This window comes from Monodon monoceros, unplaced genomic scaffold (assembly GCF_005190385.1).
Source record: "Monodon monoceros isolate NGI ecotype Baffin Bay Population unplaced genomic scaffold, NGI_Narwhal_1 Super_Scaffold_9, whole genome shotgun sequence".
In the NCBI taxonomy this organism is placed as follows: Eukaryota; Metazoa; Chordata; class Mammalia; order Artiodactyla; family Monodontidae; genus Monodon; species Monodon monoceros.
Window position 1 is genome coordinate 52,011,268 of NW_021703786.1, and position 14,205 is coordinate 52,025,472.

At 40.0% G+C, this 14,205-nt stretch overlaps 1 protein-coding gene across 3 annotated transcripts in view; it reads left to right on the forward strand.

The window, feature by feature from the left end:
- The window catches only part of BLMH (bleomycin hydrolase), a 43,414-nt gene that overhangs the window by 7,851 nt on the left and 21,358 nt on the right, over positions 1 to 14,205 (forward strand). For all 3 annotated transcript variants that reach the window (XM_029212292.1, XM_029212293.1, XM_029212294.1), the window contains exon 7: positions 13,923 to 14,078. In XM_029212292.1, the coding sequence (XP_029068125.1) occupies positions 13,923 to 14,078 (156 nt within the window). The remainder of the gene's footprint in view (positions 1 to 13,922; positions 14,079 to 14,205) is intronic.

The following is a 14,205-nucleotide window of genomic DNA, read 5'->3' on the forward strand; positions in this document are numbered from 1 at the left end:
AAAAAAAAAAAAAAAAAAAAAAAAAAAACGGCTTCCCTGGTGGCGCACTGGTTAAGAATCTGCCTGCCAATGCAGGGGACACGGGTTTGAGCCCTAGTCCTGGAAGATCCCACATGCCACAGAGCAACTAAGCCTGTGTGCCACAACTACTGAGCCTGTGCTCTAGAGCCTGCGAGCCACAACTACTGAGCCCGTGTGCCACAACTACTGAAACCTGCACGCCTAGAGCCCATGCTCCGCAACAAGAGAAGCCACTGCAATGAGAAGCCCACGCACCGCAACAGAGAGTATCCCCCGCTCGCCCCAACTACAGAAAGCTTGCGTGCAGCAACGAAGACCCAATGCAGCCAAAAATAAATAAATAAAAAATAAAGTATAGAATCTTTAAAAAATAAAAGAAAGAAAATTACTTATTTTACAGCTGAAAAGGCTGAGGTATAAACTTTGCAGTTTAGTATGGGACTTGTACTTATATCTTCTATTTCCCAATTTATTATTCTATAATTCACTCTTATTCATTTCATAAATATTGACTACGTGCTATGAGTTTACCACTGGGAATACAAAGATGAGAAAGACGTGGTCTCTACTTTCAAGGAGCTCAATCTCTTGGTAAAAGAAACGCATGAATAATTATAATGAATCCTATGCTAGAGATGTGTTATAAAGGATTTGGTGGTCATAGAGGAGGGAGTGACTAATTCAGTGAACTGAAGGTTTCATGGGGAAGATATTGGAACCAGCTCTTGAAAGAGCAGTAAAGATGTACCAGATGGGTAACTGGGAAAACCATTCCAGACAACAGGAATTGCATGTACAGTGGCATGAACAAAGGTGGAATCTTCAGAGAACAGGGTAGCTGAAACATAACATTTTGTGAGTGTGTTTGGTAGTAAATTAAGCTAGAAAGGCAGAGCTGTGAGGGATCTTAAGTAGATGCCAGGTCTTTTGGTTTTATTCTACAGGAATAAAGATGAGAAGCTATCAATGGTTATAACAGTTAAAATAATGTATGTGAAAACATTTTGGAAAACTTAATAAGCATTAAACAAATATAAGGCAGTAATATTTATTATCAAGGCAGTTAAAAATCTTTATTATTAAATACTATTCATAATCCAGATGAATATGTATAAAACTGTGAAATCACTTTGAGAAAAGTACAAACATTTCCCTTTTTCATCCAGTGGGCCCATTACTAGGAATCACTCAACTAACAGTCCTTCCAAGACTGTTTGTATGGAATTAAGATGGCCTAAATGTTTTCACTGCAGTGCACAGCATTAATGCTTCACTCGTGTTTTCCTTTGAATTTTAGAGAGGCAGCATAGTGTAGTCGAGAGCATGGTCTCTGGAGTCAGGCTACCTAATCTCCTCATTTAACAGCCATGTGACCTGAGACAGGTTCCTGAAGCTCTGAAGTCTCAATTTGTTCAAGTGTAACACGTCCAGCTTGATACAATATTCATTTCTTAAATATTGTTCAGTGGATGAATACAGAGGTTTCATTTTGCTAGATACATTTAAATTATCTCATATTTACCTCTTTATTTACTCCTTACGTGTTCTTTGTTAAGAGAGGTATCTGATTGTAGTAGAAGAAAATAGGTTTTGGAGTAGGACATGGGTTTCAGTTCCGGCTCTATCACTTAACAGCTCTGTGATTTTGGATAAAATACTTCACCTGTCTGAGATTCCGTTTGGGGTTTAAAATATATTTCTCATTGGATTTTTGTGGGGATCAAATAAGGAATTAAGTATAAGAGTATAAGGCATAGTGCCTGGTACATAGCAGTGGTCCAATAAATGTTAGTTTTTTCCCTTACTCCTTGGAATGATCTCTCCTGTTGAAGCCATATCTCCTGCATAATTTGCCTTTATTTATGATTATAGTAAGATGGTGGGGTGTAGTAAGGATGAAGCTTCTATAAAGAGTTATGGAAACAGGCTCAGATAATACTTATTGCAAAAAACAAGCATTCTGTTGGCTTAAGATGTTTGCTTTAATGATCTTTTAAATGATATGTCTAAAATCCATGTTCTGACTCTGGGATTAGCTGATAAGAATTAGGGCAGGTTCACTTCCCTGGTGGTCCAGTGGTTAAGACTCTGCGCTTCCAGGGCAGGGGGCGCAGGTTTGATCCCTTGTTGGGGAACTAGGATCCCACATGTGGTGTGGTGCGGCCAAAAGAAAAAAAAAAAAAAAGAATTAGGGCAGGTATATTTCACATATCTTTTTTCTCCTGTTCTTAACCTTGGAAAAATAGTACACCACTACCTTAACAAGTCCTGAGTATGGATGTTTTATAAATAGGGTTTTTTACTTAATGATTCTAGGTAAACTGTTGACTGTGGAATTCTGTGTGGTATAGGTCTTTAGATTTTTACATCCCATAGATAACTCTTTATTTAACCTGACTCTTATGTAATGAAGAGTCTAGCTGTGGTTTTAAAGCCACAAATTAGTACGTATGTTTTGCCTAGCCTTGTAGGCACATCAAAATGATGACTTAACAGCCATGAAGCTCAGATAGCTTTGAATGAAATGTATTTATGCTAAAGGCATTCTTTCTAAGAGAAGAGAAAGGCAGGTTGTTTGTTGTGATGACAGGCAAGGCAGATCTGGAACCGTGTAGTCACTTCTTTTTTTTTTTTTTTTTTTTTTGTGGTACGCAGGCCTCTCACTGTGTGGCCTCTCACTGTGTGGCCTCTCCCATTGTGGAGCACAGGCTCTGGACGCACAGGCTCAGTGGCCATGGCTCAAGGGCCCAGCCACTCCGCGGCATGTGGGATCTTCCCGGACCGGGGCACGAACCCGTGTCCCCTGTATCGGCAGGCGGACTCTCAACCACTGCGCCACCAGGGAAGCCCCCGGTGTAGTCACTTCTGTTGTAGTGTTTTCTTAGTGTGTCTACTCTCTTTTAGCCTCCAGATTCCCTTAGGATTATTAAGTGTATTCTCTACCAAAACTCTGTCTGTTAAAAAGCAAAACATAAAACAAAGACCAGAAACAATATTTATCAGTGCCATAGGAAGAGACAGGGAGTCATTATGATTTACTCAGGAAATTCTATAGCAGTGGCTCTCAGCTCTTAAAAACAATATATGGGGGCTTCCCTGGTGGCACAGTGGTTGAGAGTCCGCCTGCCGATGCAGGGGACACGGGTTCGTGCCCTGGTCTGGGAAGATCCCACATGCCGCGGAGTGGCTGGGCCCGTGAGCCATGGCCGCTGAGCCTGTGCGTCCGGAGCCTGTGCTCTGCAACAGGAGAGGCCACAACAGTGAGAGGCCCGCGTACCGCAAAAAAACCAAAAAAACAATATATGGGCTTAGGCTTGCTTCAGACCTAAGGTCAAGGTCATTTTCCTTGAGATTAGGGCCTAGTTATCTTTCTTTTGGAGGTATACCCATTTATTTTTTCAACTGAACAATTAACTTCTTAGTTTGAAACATACAACATATTTGAATTACATTCGCTAATCATTCTACCCTGTTGCACATTAGAGGCTTTTGAGTGTTACACCAGGAGCATGAATAATGCTTGTGCTTTTAAACTTTATAAATATAAGAAATTACATACTAACACAGGGAAGGATGACATAGAAAGTCCTTGTGAGCCAAAGGTTATCACTGCTAACACTCTGGTGCATTTTCTTCCATATTTTTTTCATTTAAGATCATATAAAAATAGCTTTAAAAAGGGATCCTATACACTGTTTTATAACTTGGTTTTTTCATTTTCTTTGTCTTTCTCTAAAGCCTATAGTTTCTTTTAATACAATTTTTAAAGGTTATTTTCCATTTACAGTTATTATAAGATATTGGCTATATCCCCCATGTTGTACAGTGCATCCTTGAGCTTGTCTTACACCCATTAGTTTGTGCCTCCCACTCCCCCGTCCCTTTATTGCCCCTCCCCCCCCCACACACTGGTAACCACTTGTTTGTTCTCTGTATCTGTGAGTCTGTTTCTTTTTTGTTATATTCACTAGTTTGTTGTATCTTTTAGATTCCACATGTGAGTGATATCATACAGTGTTTTTCTGTCTGACATTTCACTTAGCATAAATATCAAAAATAGAAGAAGATATACAGTGAGAAGTCTTCTCACCCTATTCTCCATCCTTACAATTACCATGTACCCCCAAATTAGTTTTATTAGTTTTTGTTATTAGTTTTAGCTGTTAGTCATCCTTCCAGAGATTCCTTTTTTAAAAAACAGAAATAGAATTTTTGAGTCAGGGAGAATATACATTTGTAATTTTGATATATAATGCCAAATTAACCTCTTTGGAGGGTCTATCAATTTACGCTCTCATCAGCAGTATCTGATAGAACCTGTTTCCCTTTAGATTTATCAAGGCAGTGCATTTATCAAACAATCGGATCCTTACTGATCTGATAAGGTACACAGTTGACAGGTAAACAGTCTGATAGATAAACTATCTCATTGTAATGTTAATTTATATTTTCTTACTTTGAGTGGGGCTAAGCATCTGTTCTGTAAACTGTGTATTCTTATCCTTTACTTGTTTTTCTCTTGGTCTTTTATCAATTTCTAGGTATTCCTTAAATGTTACAGAAATTAGCCCATTGTGAGATATGAGATGCAAAATTTTTTTCTTAGCTTGTTGCTTATCTGTGATATGCTTTTTTTTTTGCTATGCAGAATTTTTTTTTTTTAAGAAGATGTTGGGGGTAGGAGTTTATTAATTAATTTTATTATTTATTTTTGCTGTGTTGGGGCTTCGTTTCTGAGCGAGGGCTTTCTCTAGTTGTGGCAAGCGGGGGCCACTCTTCATCGCGGTGCGCGGGCCTCTCACTATCGCGGTCTCTCTTGTTGCGGAGCACGGGCTCCAGACGCGCAGGCTCAGTAGTTGTGGCTCACGGGGCCTAGTTGCTCCACAGCATGTGGGATCCTCCCAGACAAGGGCTCGAACCCATGTCCCCTGCATTAGTATGCAGATTCTCAACCACTGTGCCACCAGGAAAGCCCTATGCAGAGTTTTTTACTTATATATAGTCAAATTTGAAATTTTTTATGTTTTTAATTAGAAAAGCTTTTCTCAAATTATAAAAGAATTTTTCTTCTAGTACTTATAGTTTTGATTTTTGTGTTTGAATCTCTGATCCATTTAGAATTTATCCTGGCATAGGGTATGAGGTATGGATCTAACCTTTTTCCTCTCAAGGCTACCCAGTTGACCCACATCTTTTCAGATAGTCCATTCTCTCCCTACCCCTTAATTTGAGATGCCATCTATCATTTCTAAAGTCTCCAGGCATGCAGTTCTGTTCATTTAGTGTGTCTATTCATCTGCCAGTAACTCTGTATTTTAGTTACTGAAGCTATTTATAGTGTTTTAGTGTTTGTAGAGTTAGCCCCATCTCATTGTTCTCTTATTGTTTTCCTGGTGAATTTTGTTTTGGCATTTGTCGAATTGTGGCATCTGTACCATTAAAAGCTTCTCAGGTGATTCTGGTTTAAGAGCCACTGCTGCTAAGAAGTAACATTTTCTAATATGGTCTTCTCTTTTGGATTCTGGAAGAGGAAAGGAATTATTATTTTGATAGTCGTAGAGGACATTTCTGACACTGAATAGGGGACTAACCTCTCCCTTGAGGTTCTTAAAGGAAATAGATTATATTCACAAATTGCATTTCCCTTTTGAAGTAAAGCTGCACTTCAGGAGATTGTTAGTTAAATAGGTGAAACTGGAAGGAAGAGAGGTAGGAAGACCAGTTAGAAGCTGCAGCAGTCCAGGTGGTACTAATTTGGCCTGAACGAGGATAGTGAAGATAGAAATGGAAATGAGAGAAATGTGAGACATCTCAGAGGAAAAATCCGTAGCACTTGGCAACTTATCTGCCAAGCGTTCATCATTACAAATAACTTTAAGGTTTTAAGCCTGGCAACTGGGAGAATGCTGCTGTGGGTCACACACGTCAGTAAGAGAATCTCTTTTCAGAGGCCACCGTGAAGAGGAGAAATACTGACTTCAGAGTGCCTAGTCCCAAGGCACTGTCCAGGTGGAAGTGGGTTTCAAGCATAGGAAATAATTCCAAAGTTCAGGAAAGAGAATGATCTAGAAAAGTGATAGTGATGCTAGTACAGGTGGCTGAAGCCTTGCGAATTTTTGAAATTCCTGAGGGAGAATGGAAGGAGAGAATAGGTCTGAGTAAAGAATTCTGGAAAATAATCTGTTTCCATAAAACTTCTGTTTCTATAAAAGTGAGTGCCAGAACTGTGTGATGTAGGTGCTGGTCATCAGTGTCAGATGCTGCAGACAGGCCAGAGACTCTGAGGACTGAGGAAAGGCTGCTGATTCCTGAGTAGGGGTGTGTGGAATGGAGAAGGGAAGGAGCTAGGTGGAGAGGAGTCAGACCATGGCACGGAGAGGCAGGGAGTTTCAAGAAGCTCGGCGGTGCGGAGGAGAGAAGTTGATACGCATTTATTCCGTAAGTATTTATTGAGTACCTACTAAATATTAAGCATGTTCTAAGCACTGTGGGTGCAGTGATGACTGAAACAGACCTGGTCCCTGCTCACATGGATTTTACATACTAGTGGAGGGAGACAGACGATACACAAGTAAATAAACAATCTGATGTGATATGTACTCTGAAGAACATAGAGTGCGGTGATTGATAGGGTGGTTAAGGAAGTCCAGTGTTAGGGCTTGGCTTTTACAGCTGTGGCCCCGGGGTTCAATCTCTGGTCAGGGAACTAAGATCCTGCAAGCCGTGGCACAGCCAAAAAAATAAAAAGTCCTTTCTGAGGTCAAATATGAGCTGAGATATGAATAGCAGGAAGAATCCATCCATTCAGAGATCTGGACATAGAGCATAGCAGGCTGAGTAGACAGTGGGTGCAAAAGCCCTAAGACAGGAGGAAGCTTGGTATTTTTGAGGAACAGAAAGAAGGCAGTGTGATTCGAGCTTGGAAAGAGAGTGGGAATGGCTGGAATAGATTTCAGAGGAAATGAGAACTGGCTAATATAGCACCTGTGAGCCATGGTAAGGATATTGCATTTTATTCTAAGTGAGCTAGGCACTGAGGAATTTAAGCTGAGGAGTGACATGGTTTAATTTTTGTTTTAAAAATATGACACTGGCTGTTTTGAGAATGGATGGTAAAACAGTGGGAGAGGAGGTAGGGAGACCAGTTAGGAGGCGCTTGTGGTTGTGTAGATGCGATATCCTAGTGGTTCTGACCAGATTGATGAGAGTGAGGATTAAGAGAAATGAATACATTTGGGGGTGTATCTTGGAAGTGAAGCTGTCGGGACTTGCTGATGTGGAGGACAAGGAAGAGGGAAGAATTGGAGTGATGTATGGTGTCTGAAGTGGGAGGGGTTACAGATAGGAGAGAGGGCTTTTTGGCAGTGATGAGGAAACCTGTGTGTGGTAAGGGATAGCGGATGTGAATGAGAGAAGCAGTAATTGAAGAAGCAGGGTTTTGGAGGAGGGAAAGAATAAATGTGCTCTAAAGTAGTGCTTTCGAACTTTAATGTACAGTTGAATCCCCTGAGGATCTTGTTAAAGTGCAGATTGATTCAGTAGGTCTGGGTGGGACTAGAGAGTGAATTTCTAACTATTTCTTTGATTCAGCCACCACTCTAGAAGGAGTCTCAAGATGATCATTTGACTCTTAGTTATCATCTGTATGACCTCATTTTCCTTAACATCACAGAAGGGCACATACCCCTTAAGTGTACCTTTTTATGTCTTTCTCTGCCTGAAAATATATTTGGTGCCCCCAGAAAGTATCTCCTTCTCTGCCTGCTTTTGCAGGCACAGGTAAGATTTTTGTTTTTAAAACAGATCCTTGCCTTTCTTTCATTCCCCACCAGAAAGCAGTAGAGAGCTGTCTTCTCTCTCCTTTCTCTGCATTATCAGCAGTCACTAAGGTCTCTACTCCTTCCCTCTTGTAACTGGTTCATTTACCCTTAGCACTGAACTTTCTTCAAAGTTCAACTATATTCTTTGACCACTTGTGTGTCCTTGCGGTCATTCTACTCTGTGATCAATAGGTCATTTTACCTATGAGCCTAATTTCTCCATCAGTGAAACTAAAAAGTCAGAGTAGGTGATTTCTTAATGGCACTGTAGCTTTGTGTTTTTATAACAATAGAAGTAAGTAATATTTCTACAGTGCTTTAGACTTTACTAGGCAATACAGTATTGTAAATACAAATGAAGATTCTAATATTCTGTCACTTCTGCAGTGGTTCCAAGCACTGAAATCTTTTAGCTTTACCAATTTTGCTCCATTTCAAGTAGCTTGGTTGTTACCATTGCACTACCTTCCCATTCTAACATTTCTAATTATTACAGTTTACTCCATTCTGCCTCTGCCTGTAGCTGGCTTTCAACTCTCACCCTTCTAAGTATTCATGACTGACTCTCAACTATTGCATCCTGCCTTCCTCCTCTCACTTGATGTCTGTCTCCAGTTTAGCCATGGGTATAGGAATTGACTCCATCCCACATCATTTGTCTTTAAATTGGGGTTACACATTTTTTCCCTATGTCCTGTATTTCATGCTTTCTGTGTCCTTTTTCTTTTTTCCATTCCCTTTCCTGGTTTTATTATTTACCAGTATTCAGTTCTGCATAATGACTTGTGTTCAGTGTCCAGTATCTTTTTTTGTCCTGAATACCAAGTGCATCTTGTGAGAAACAGGTGACACTCCCAAGTTGCCCACCAGAGAGCAGACTCAGATATCCAAAGCTCACTGCCAGCTTTATACTTTGGGAACCGGGAATATTGTTTCAGAACAGCAGAGTCTCTTATCAAGAAATGTAGTATCAGCAGGGGCCCTGGAGACTATACTTTGGAGAGTTTTTAAAAATTAGAGCTTGTTTAACTATTGTTAGTTGACTTGGAGCCAAATATTCCTTCCAGAGTGTTATAAACTGACTTGAATCTGAATGGCTTTCGATAATTATAATCATGGTAAACAAAGCAACATGTCTCAAATTACAGTTTTACTAAAATCCAAGAGAAAGAGATGTCACCCTTATCCTCATTCATGCCTTATGTGCACCTTTGATAAAACTTCAGATTTATAAATCATATGCAGTAGGGCATAAGTATTTGTATTCCAAAAAGATTAATCATAGAATTCATTTAGATAACTAAAATGCAGGTTTCCTTTAATGCATTTTTGGGGAGAAGGAAGGAATGATTTAACACTTTACTTTAGATAGGGAGTCAAATGCATAATGAGGTATATGTAAATTATAGTGTAAAACACTCATTTATATTTAGAATGTGTTTAAAAGTAAACAGAAATTCACTTAGTTGTCTTAAATCTTCATTAGGCCTAGCCCTAGCCTCCTTTTTTTGGCCAGAGCCTAACTGAACTGGATAAACCACCCTTGGGTGACTGAGAATTAATCAAGATGACCCCATATAAAATGTTCATACACATGTGACAATGATTACTAGTTAAAAATACACATCATTTAAGTCTATAAAACCTTCCTTATTTAAACATGTTCTGATTATATACTTTCACTGTCATTGTCTTTAGTTACCAGTGGCAGTGTCCTCATGATGAAAGGTGCCATTTGTGGCCTTGGTGCTGAGCAAATACAAAACGACTCTCTGGTCCTTATGAATCCCAGACAGAGCTCATTAGTCCTTGGCTAGATTAGCTCAATTACAGTTGCTGATGTGATGCCCTGCTGCTGCTTTTCTGTACTAGAAACCAACCTGAGAATGATACAACATTAGAAGAGAGGTGGGGCTTCCCTGGTGGCGCAGTGGTTGAGAGTCCGCCTGCCGATGCAGGGGACACGGGTTCGTGCCGTGGTCCGGGAAGATCCCACATGCCGTGGAGCAGCTGGGCCCGTGAGCCATGGCTGCTGAGCCTGAGCGTCCAGAGCCTGTGCTCCACAACGGGAGAGGCCACAGCGGTGAGAGGCCCGCGTACCGCAAAAAAAAAAAAAAAAAGAGAGGTGGTTTAGGGAGCAGCTGTTCAGGCTCATAAAACACAAAGTAAATCCTAGTAAAGGAAGATTCTCTCTTGGGAAACAAAACATAAAATGAAAGGCAAACATAACTTCATCTGTAGGCTAATCTGTTTCTGTTAAGATGGTAGAGTCAGGCTCTGTCTTCCAAAATAGCACATGAATTAAGAGTCTTTTTATCCTTAATTATAGGCCTAATGTCATAGGCAGGCCTACATCTAGTTTTCTAGCTTTGGTTCAGAGAATAAGTTTGAGTCTTGGTATCAGGTTCCAGTCTGTCCCAAGGCTTTTTGAGGCCTAGAATGAATGCACTGGAGATGATGAAGAGAAATAAATACAATTTCAGTGGCTGATGGTAACATATGGATGCCGATTTAGAATTGGGGGATCTTGGACGTGTGTTCCCTAAAGCCCGATAAGGACTGGGGTATCTAATGAATTTACCTAAAGGTCAGTCTGGAGAAGTCCTGGCTACTCAAAACAACTACTAATGTACAGCTAAGGAGTGTCAAAAACTAAGCTCCTTAAGTGGTCTTTCTGGCTGAAAGTGGTGGGGTTGGGCGTATTAAGAAATCAGGCCGTCATAGATCATTCTCTGGTGATTCTTTCTAGAGCAGAGGCAGGAGCCAACATTTCTGAAGGGAGTGGAGGGTAAAGTGAGGGAAGAGGTGGGGTCTATCAGGCTAAGGACAGCAGAGTTCTCCAGAGTTGGGGTCCAAGGAGAGGAGGGGAAGGAAAGGTTTATTTCTTACAGGCTATAGCTTTGTTTTATTCTCTAAGCCTTCCCTTTTGTTCTGCTTTTAGGGTCTGCCCAGTTTGAACTCCTAAATTTAAGTTTTACACCAGTCACTGGAGAAGAACTTTCAATTTAAGAAAACTGTTTTTAATGTGGTTCTTCTAGTGTTTGTTGGGATACGTCCAAGTTCTAGTTTCTGTCCCTGGTAGGTTAAGTCTAGCAGGGGAGACAGTAGAGAAACACAAATGACACTATGGAATCAAATGTTAATTTTTCTAGCTCACACTAATTTCTCCCTTCTCTGAATACTTCTGACATAAAAATTTAATTAGTGAAAACTTTCTGGAAAAGGGTCATCCTGCACTGAGCTTTTTTTATTTTTATTTTTTATTTTTTGTTTTTTGGCTGTGCCACATGGCTTGCGGGGTCTTACTCCTCTGACCAGGGATCGAACTCGGGCCCTCGGCAGTGAAAGTGTGGAGTCTTAACCACTGAACTGCCAGGGAATTCCCTGCACTGAGTTTTATAGCATGGGAGTAGGATTGGGTTTTGAGGAACAGAAGAGACAGTAAAGTTATGAAGGTGACAACGAGCTGAGTGCATTGAGTGGACAGTAAGGAGAGACATAGACAGGCCTGACGGGTGAGCAGGCTCTGTGATGGGAAATAAGGTTGGGTGAAGTTACAGAGAGCCTTTAAAATCCAACCGTGTTCATCAGAGAAATGCAAGCTAAAACCACATTGGGGATACCATTACTTACCCACCAAAATGGCTAAAATTAAAAATACAGTGCCAGGCTTGGCAAGAATGTATTGATAGAACAACTGGAACTCTCTTCCTTTGCTGGAGAGTATGTAAATTCCTTCAAGCCCCTGGAAAACCGTTTGGATAAAAATATTCTTAGCTGCTTTATAGATAACCCTACACTGAAAACAACTCACATGTCCACCAACACAAGTGAATAAATTATAATATATTCACACAGCAGTAAAGACAAATTAGTGATACCCACAGCACCATGAGTGAATCTTACAGGCATTATGTCAACAAAGGTTGCCATACACAGCAAAGAATATGCTGTGTGATTCCATTTATATGAAATTAAAGAACAGGCAAAAATAATCGGTGGTTATATAAGCCAAAATGATGCTGAAACAAAAAAAATGATGCTTACCTTGGGGAAGGTGTGGTTATTGATTAGAAGGGAGCTAGGGAACCTTTGGGACCCTGGAAATATTCTGTATATTGATTTGAATGGTGGTTACATGGGTGTATACCTATGTAAAAAATTGAACTGAGCTGTATATGTAAGATTAGTGCACTTTGCATACCTGTTGAATGTATGTTGTGCCGAAGTAAAAAAAAGAAGACAAGTAGGTCAGGTCATGGAGTTTAGATTTGTTATGGGAGGTAATAGGAAAGCATTATTGAATCTTCAACAAAGAAGTGACTTGAAGAAAGGGTGGTACTTCTGAAATTATTCATCCTGTGGTGGAGAGTGGAACAGTGTTCACATCATTTATCATATCTAGGTCAGATATAGTGCTAGATGCTATAGGAGATACAAAATATCCATGACCTGGTCCTTATCCTTGAGAAGTTTATGACCTTTTGTAAGAGACAGGTTATAGGAAACTCAGAAAGTTACAGTAAACGATAAACGCTTAATTCATGGTGTTATAGAAATAGTGCTGAGGTCAGACCTGGGTTCAAATCCTAATTTTGTGATTTATTGGCTTTAGGACTTCAGTCAAGCTATTTATTTCCCTGAGCCTTGGTTTCCTTATCTGTAAAATGTGAATAATACCTACCATTTTTTTTAGAGGATTGAGAGATATGATATTTAAAAATTGTAGTACAGCACAGAAAACAGTCAATAAATGTTCCCTTTTTTGTTTTAAACCCTGTACCAATGGAGCAATACTTTTTTTTTTTGGGCAGTTTGTGACTTCAGTTTAGACCATGGTTCTGCCAGTTACTAGCTATGTGATCTTAAGTAGGTTACTTAGTTTCTTTGAGTCTCAATCTCTTTTGGGGGAAGAAAAGAAAAAGGAGGGGAAATTATGCCTGGAGAGAGTTGTGTGAGAATTAAGTTAACCTAGCAGATATATAGTATCTAGCACAAAATAGTCACACTTAATAAATACAGGATCCGTTTCTTTTGACTGTATTGGAGTATATCAATACAAATGTATGGAGCAAATAATACAGGTAATAAGATTGGATTAGTGTGGTGCCTGGGGTGGAGAAAGAAGAAGCAGATCGTAGTGTGTATTTTTTAAAAGACAAAGCAAATTTGATACAGAAGAGGAAGGTATGTCTCTATACTTCTATTTTTGTCTTTCTATAAGATGAAAATAATATAAAATATTGAAATATCCTTGGATTGTAATAATGCTAATTGAAGGTTTTATGACATCATTGGATAGTATGTTTAGGTCTCACAACCCAAAAACTGGTACCTTACTACTAAATTTAGTCTTGTTCTAATAATAATTTTAATAGACATTGTCATCTAAGCTCCACCAAAAAGTGAATGACTTTTCTGTGAGTAGAGACCCCTGTCACAATCAAAGCAAAACCTAGAAGCATAAAGGTAAGGAAATCCATAAAATGTATGTAATTATTTGTCACTTGAAATATAATCAGCAGGGCTTCCCTGGTGGCGCAGTGGTTGAGAGTCCGCCTGCTGATGCAGGGGACGCAGGTTTGTGCCCTGGTCCGGGAAGATCCCACAAGCCGCGGAGCGGCTGGACCCGTGAGCCATGGCCGCTGAGCCTGCGCGTTGGAGCCTGTGCTCCGTAACGGGAGAGGCCACAACAGTGAGAGGCCCGCGTACCGGAAAAAAAAAAAAATTAAAAAAAATAAGAAATATAATCAGCAGAGCAGCAGCCCAGGTCTTGTTGTGTATCAGTAGTGAGTGATTTCTTGGCTAAGGAAGTTTAACTTGCAGGGCAAATACTAAGCACTAAATATTAACATTTCAGAATTGTATTGTTCACAGTGTTTATTTAAGAACTCAGAAGTTAGCTGATATCAAGTCCTGGACATCAACCTTCCAATTTTTGGAGCAATATTAGATTTCCTGTGAAATTTCTGGCTTGAATTTAGCCACTGATTTCTTGTGTTTCCCAAGCTAGAAGAAAATGAAGAGGTAAAAAATACTGCTTCTCCCTAGCCATCGCTCATCTGTCCTCCTTTTTTCCAGATATTCAGAGTGGTGTGCATCTGTTTGGGTAATCCACCAGAGACGTTTACCTGGGAGTATCGAGACAAAGATAAAAACTATCAGAAGATTGGCCCCATAACACCTTTGAGGTTTTACAAGGAACATGTCAAGCCACTCTTCAATATGGAAGATAAGGTTGGAGACTGGCACTGGCAGCCACTGGCTGTTTACTTTCAAATGCCTGTTGACTACAAGAAAGAATACACGATTCCTGGGTTACCATGCATGGTCATCAAACTAGACACTAAACACAATTTTTCCT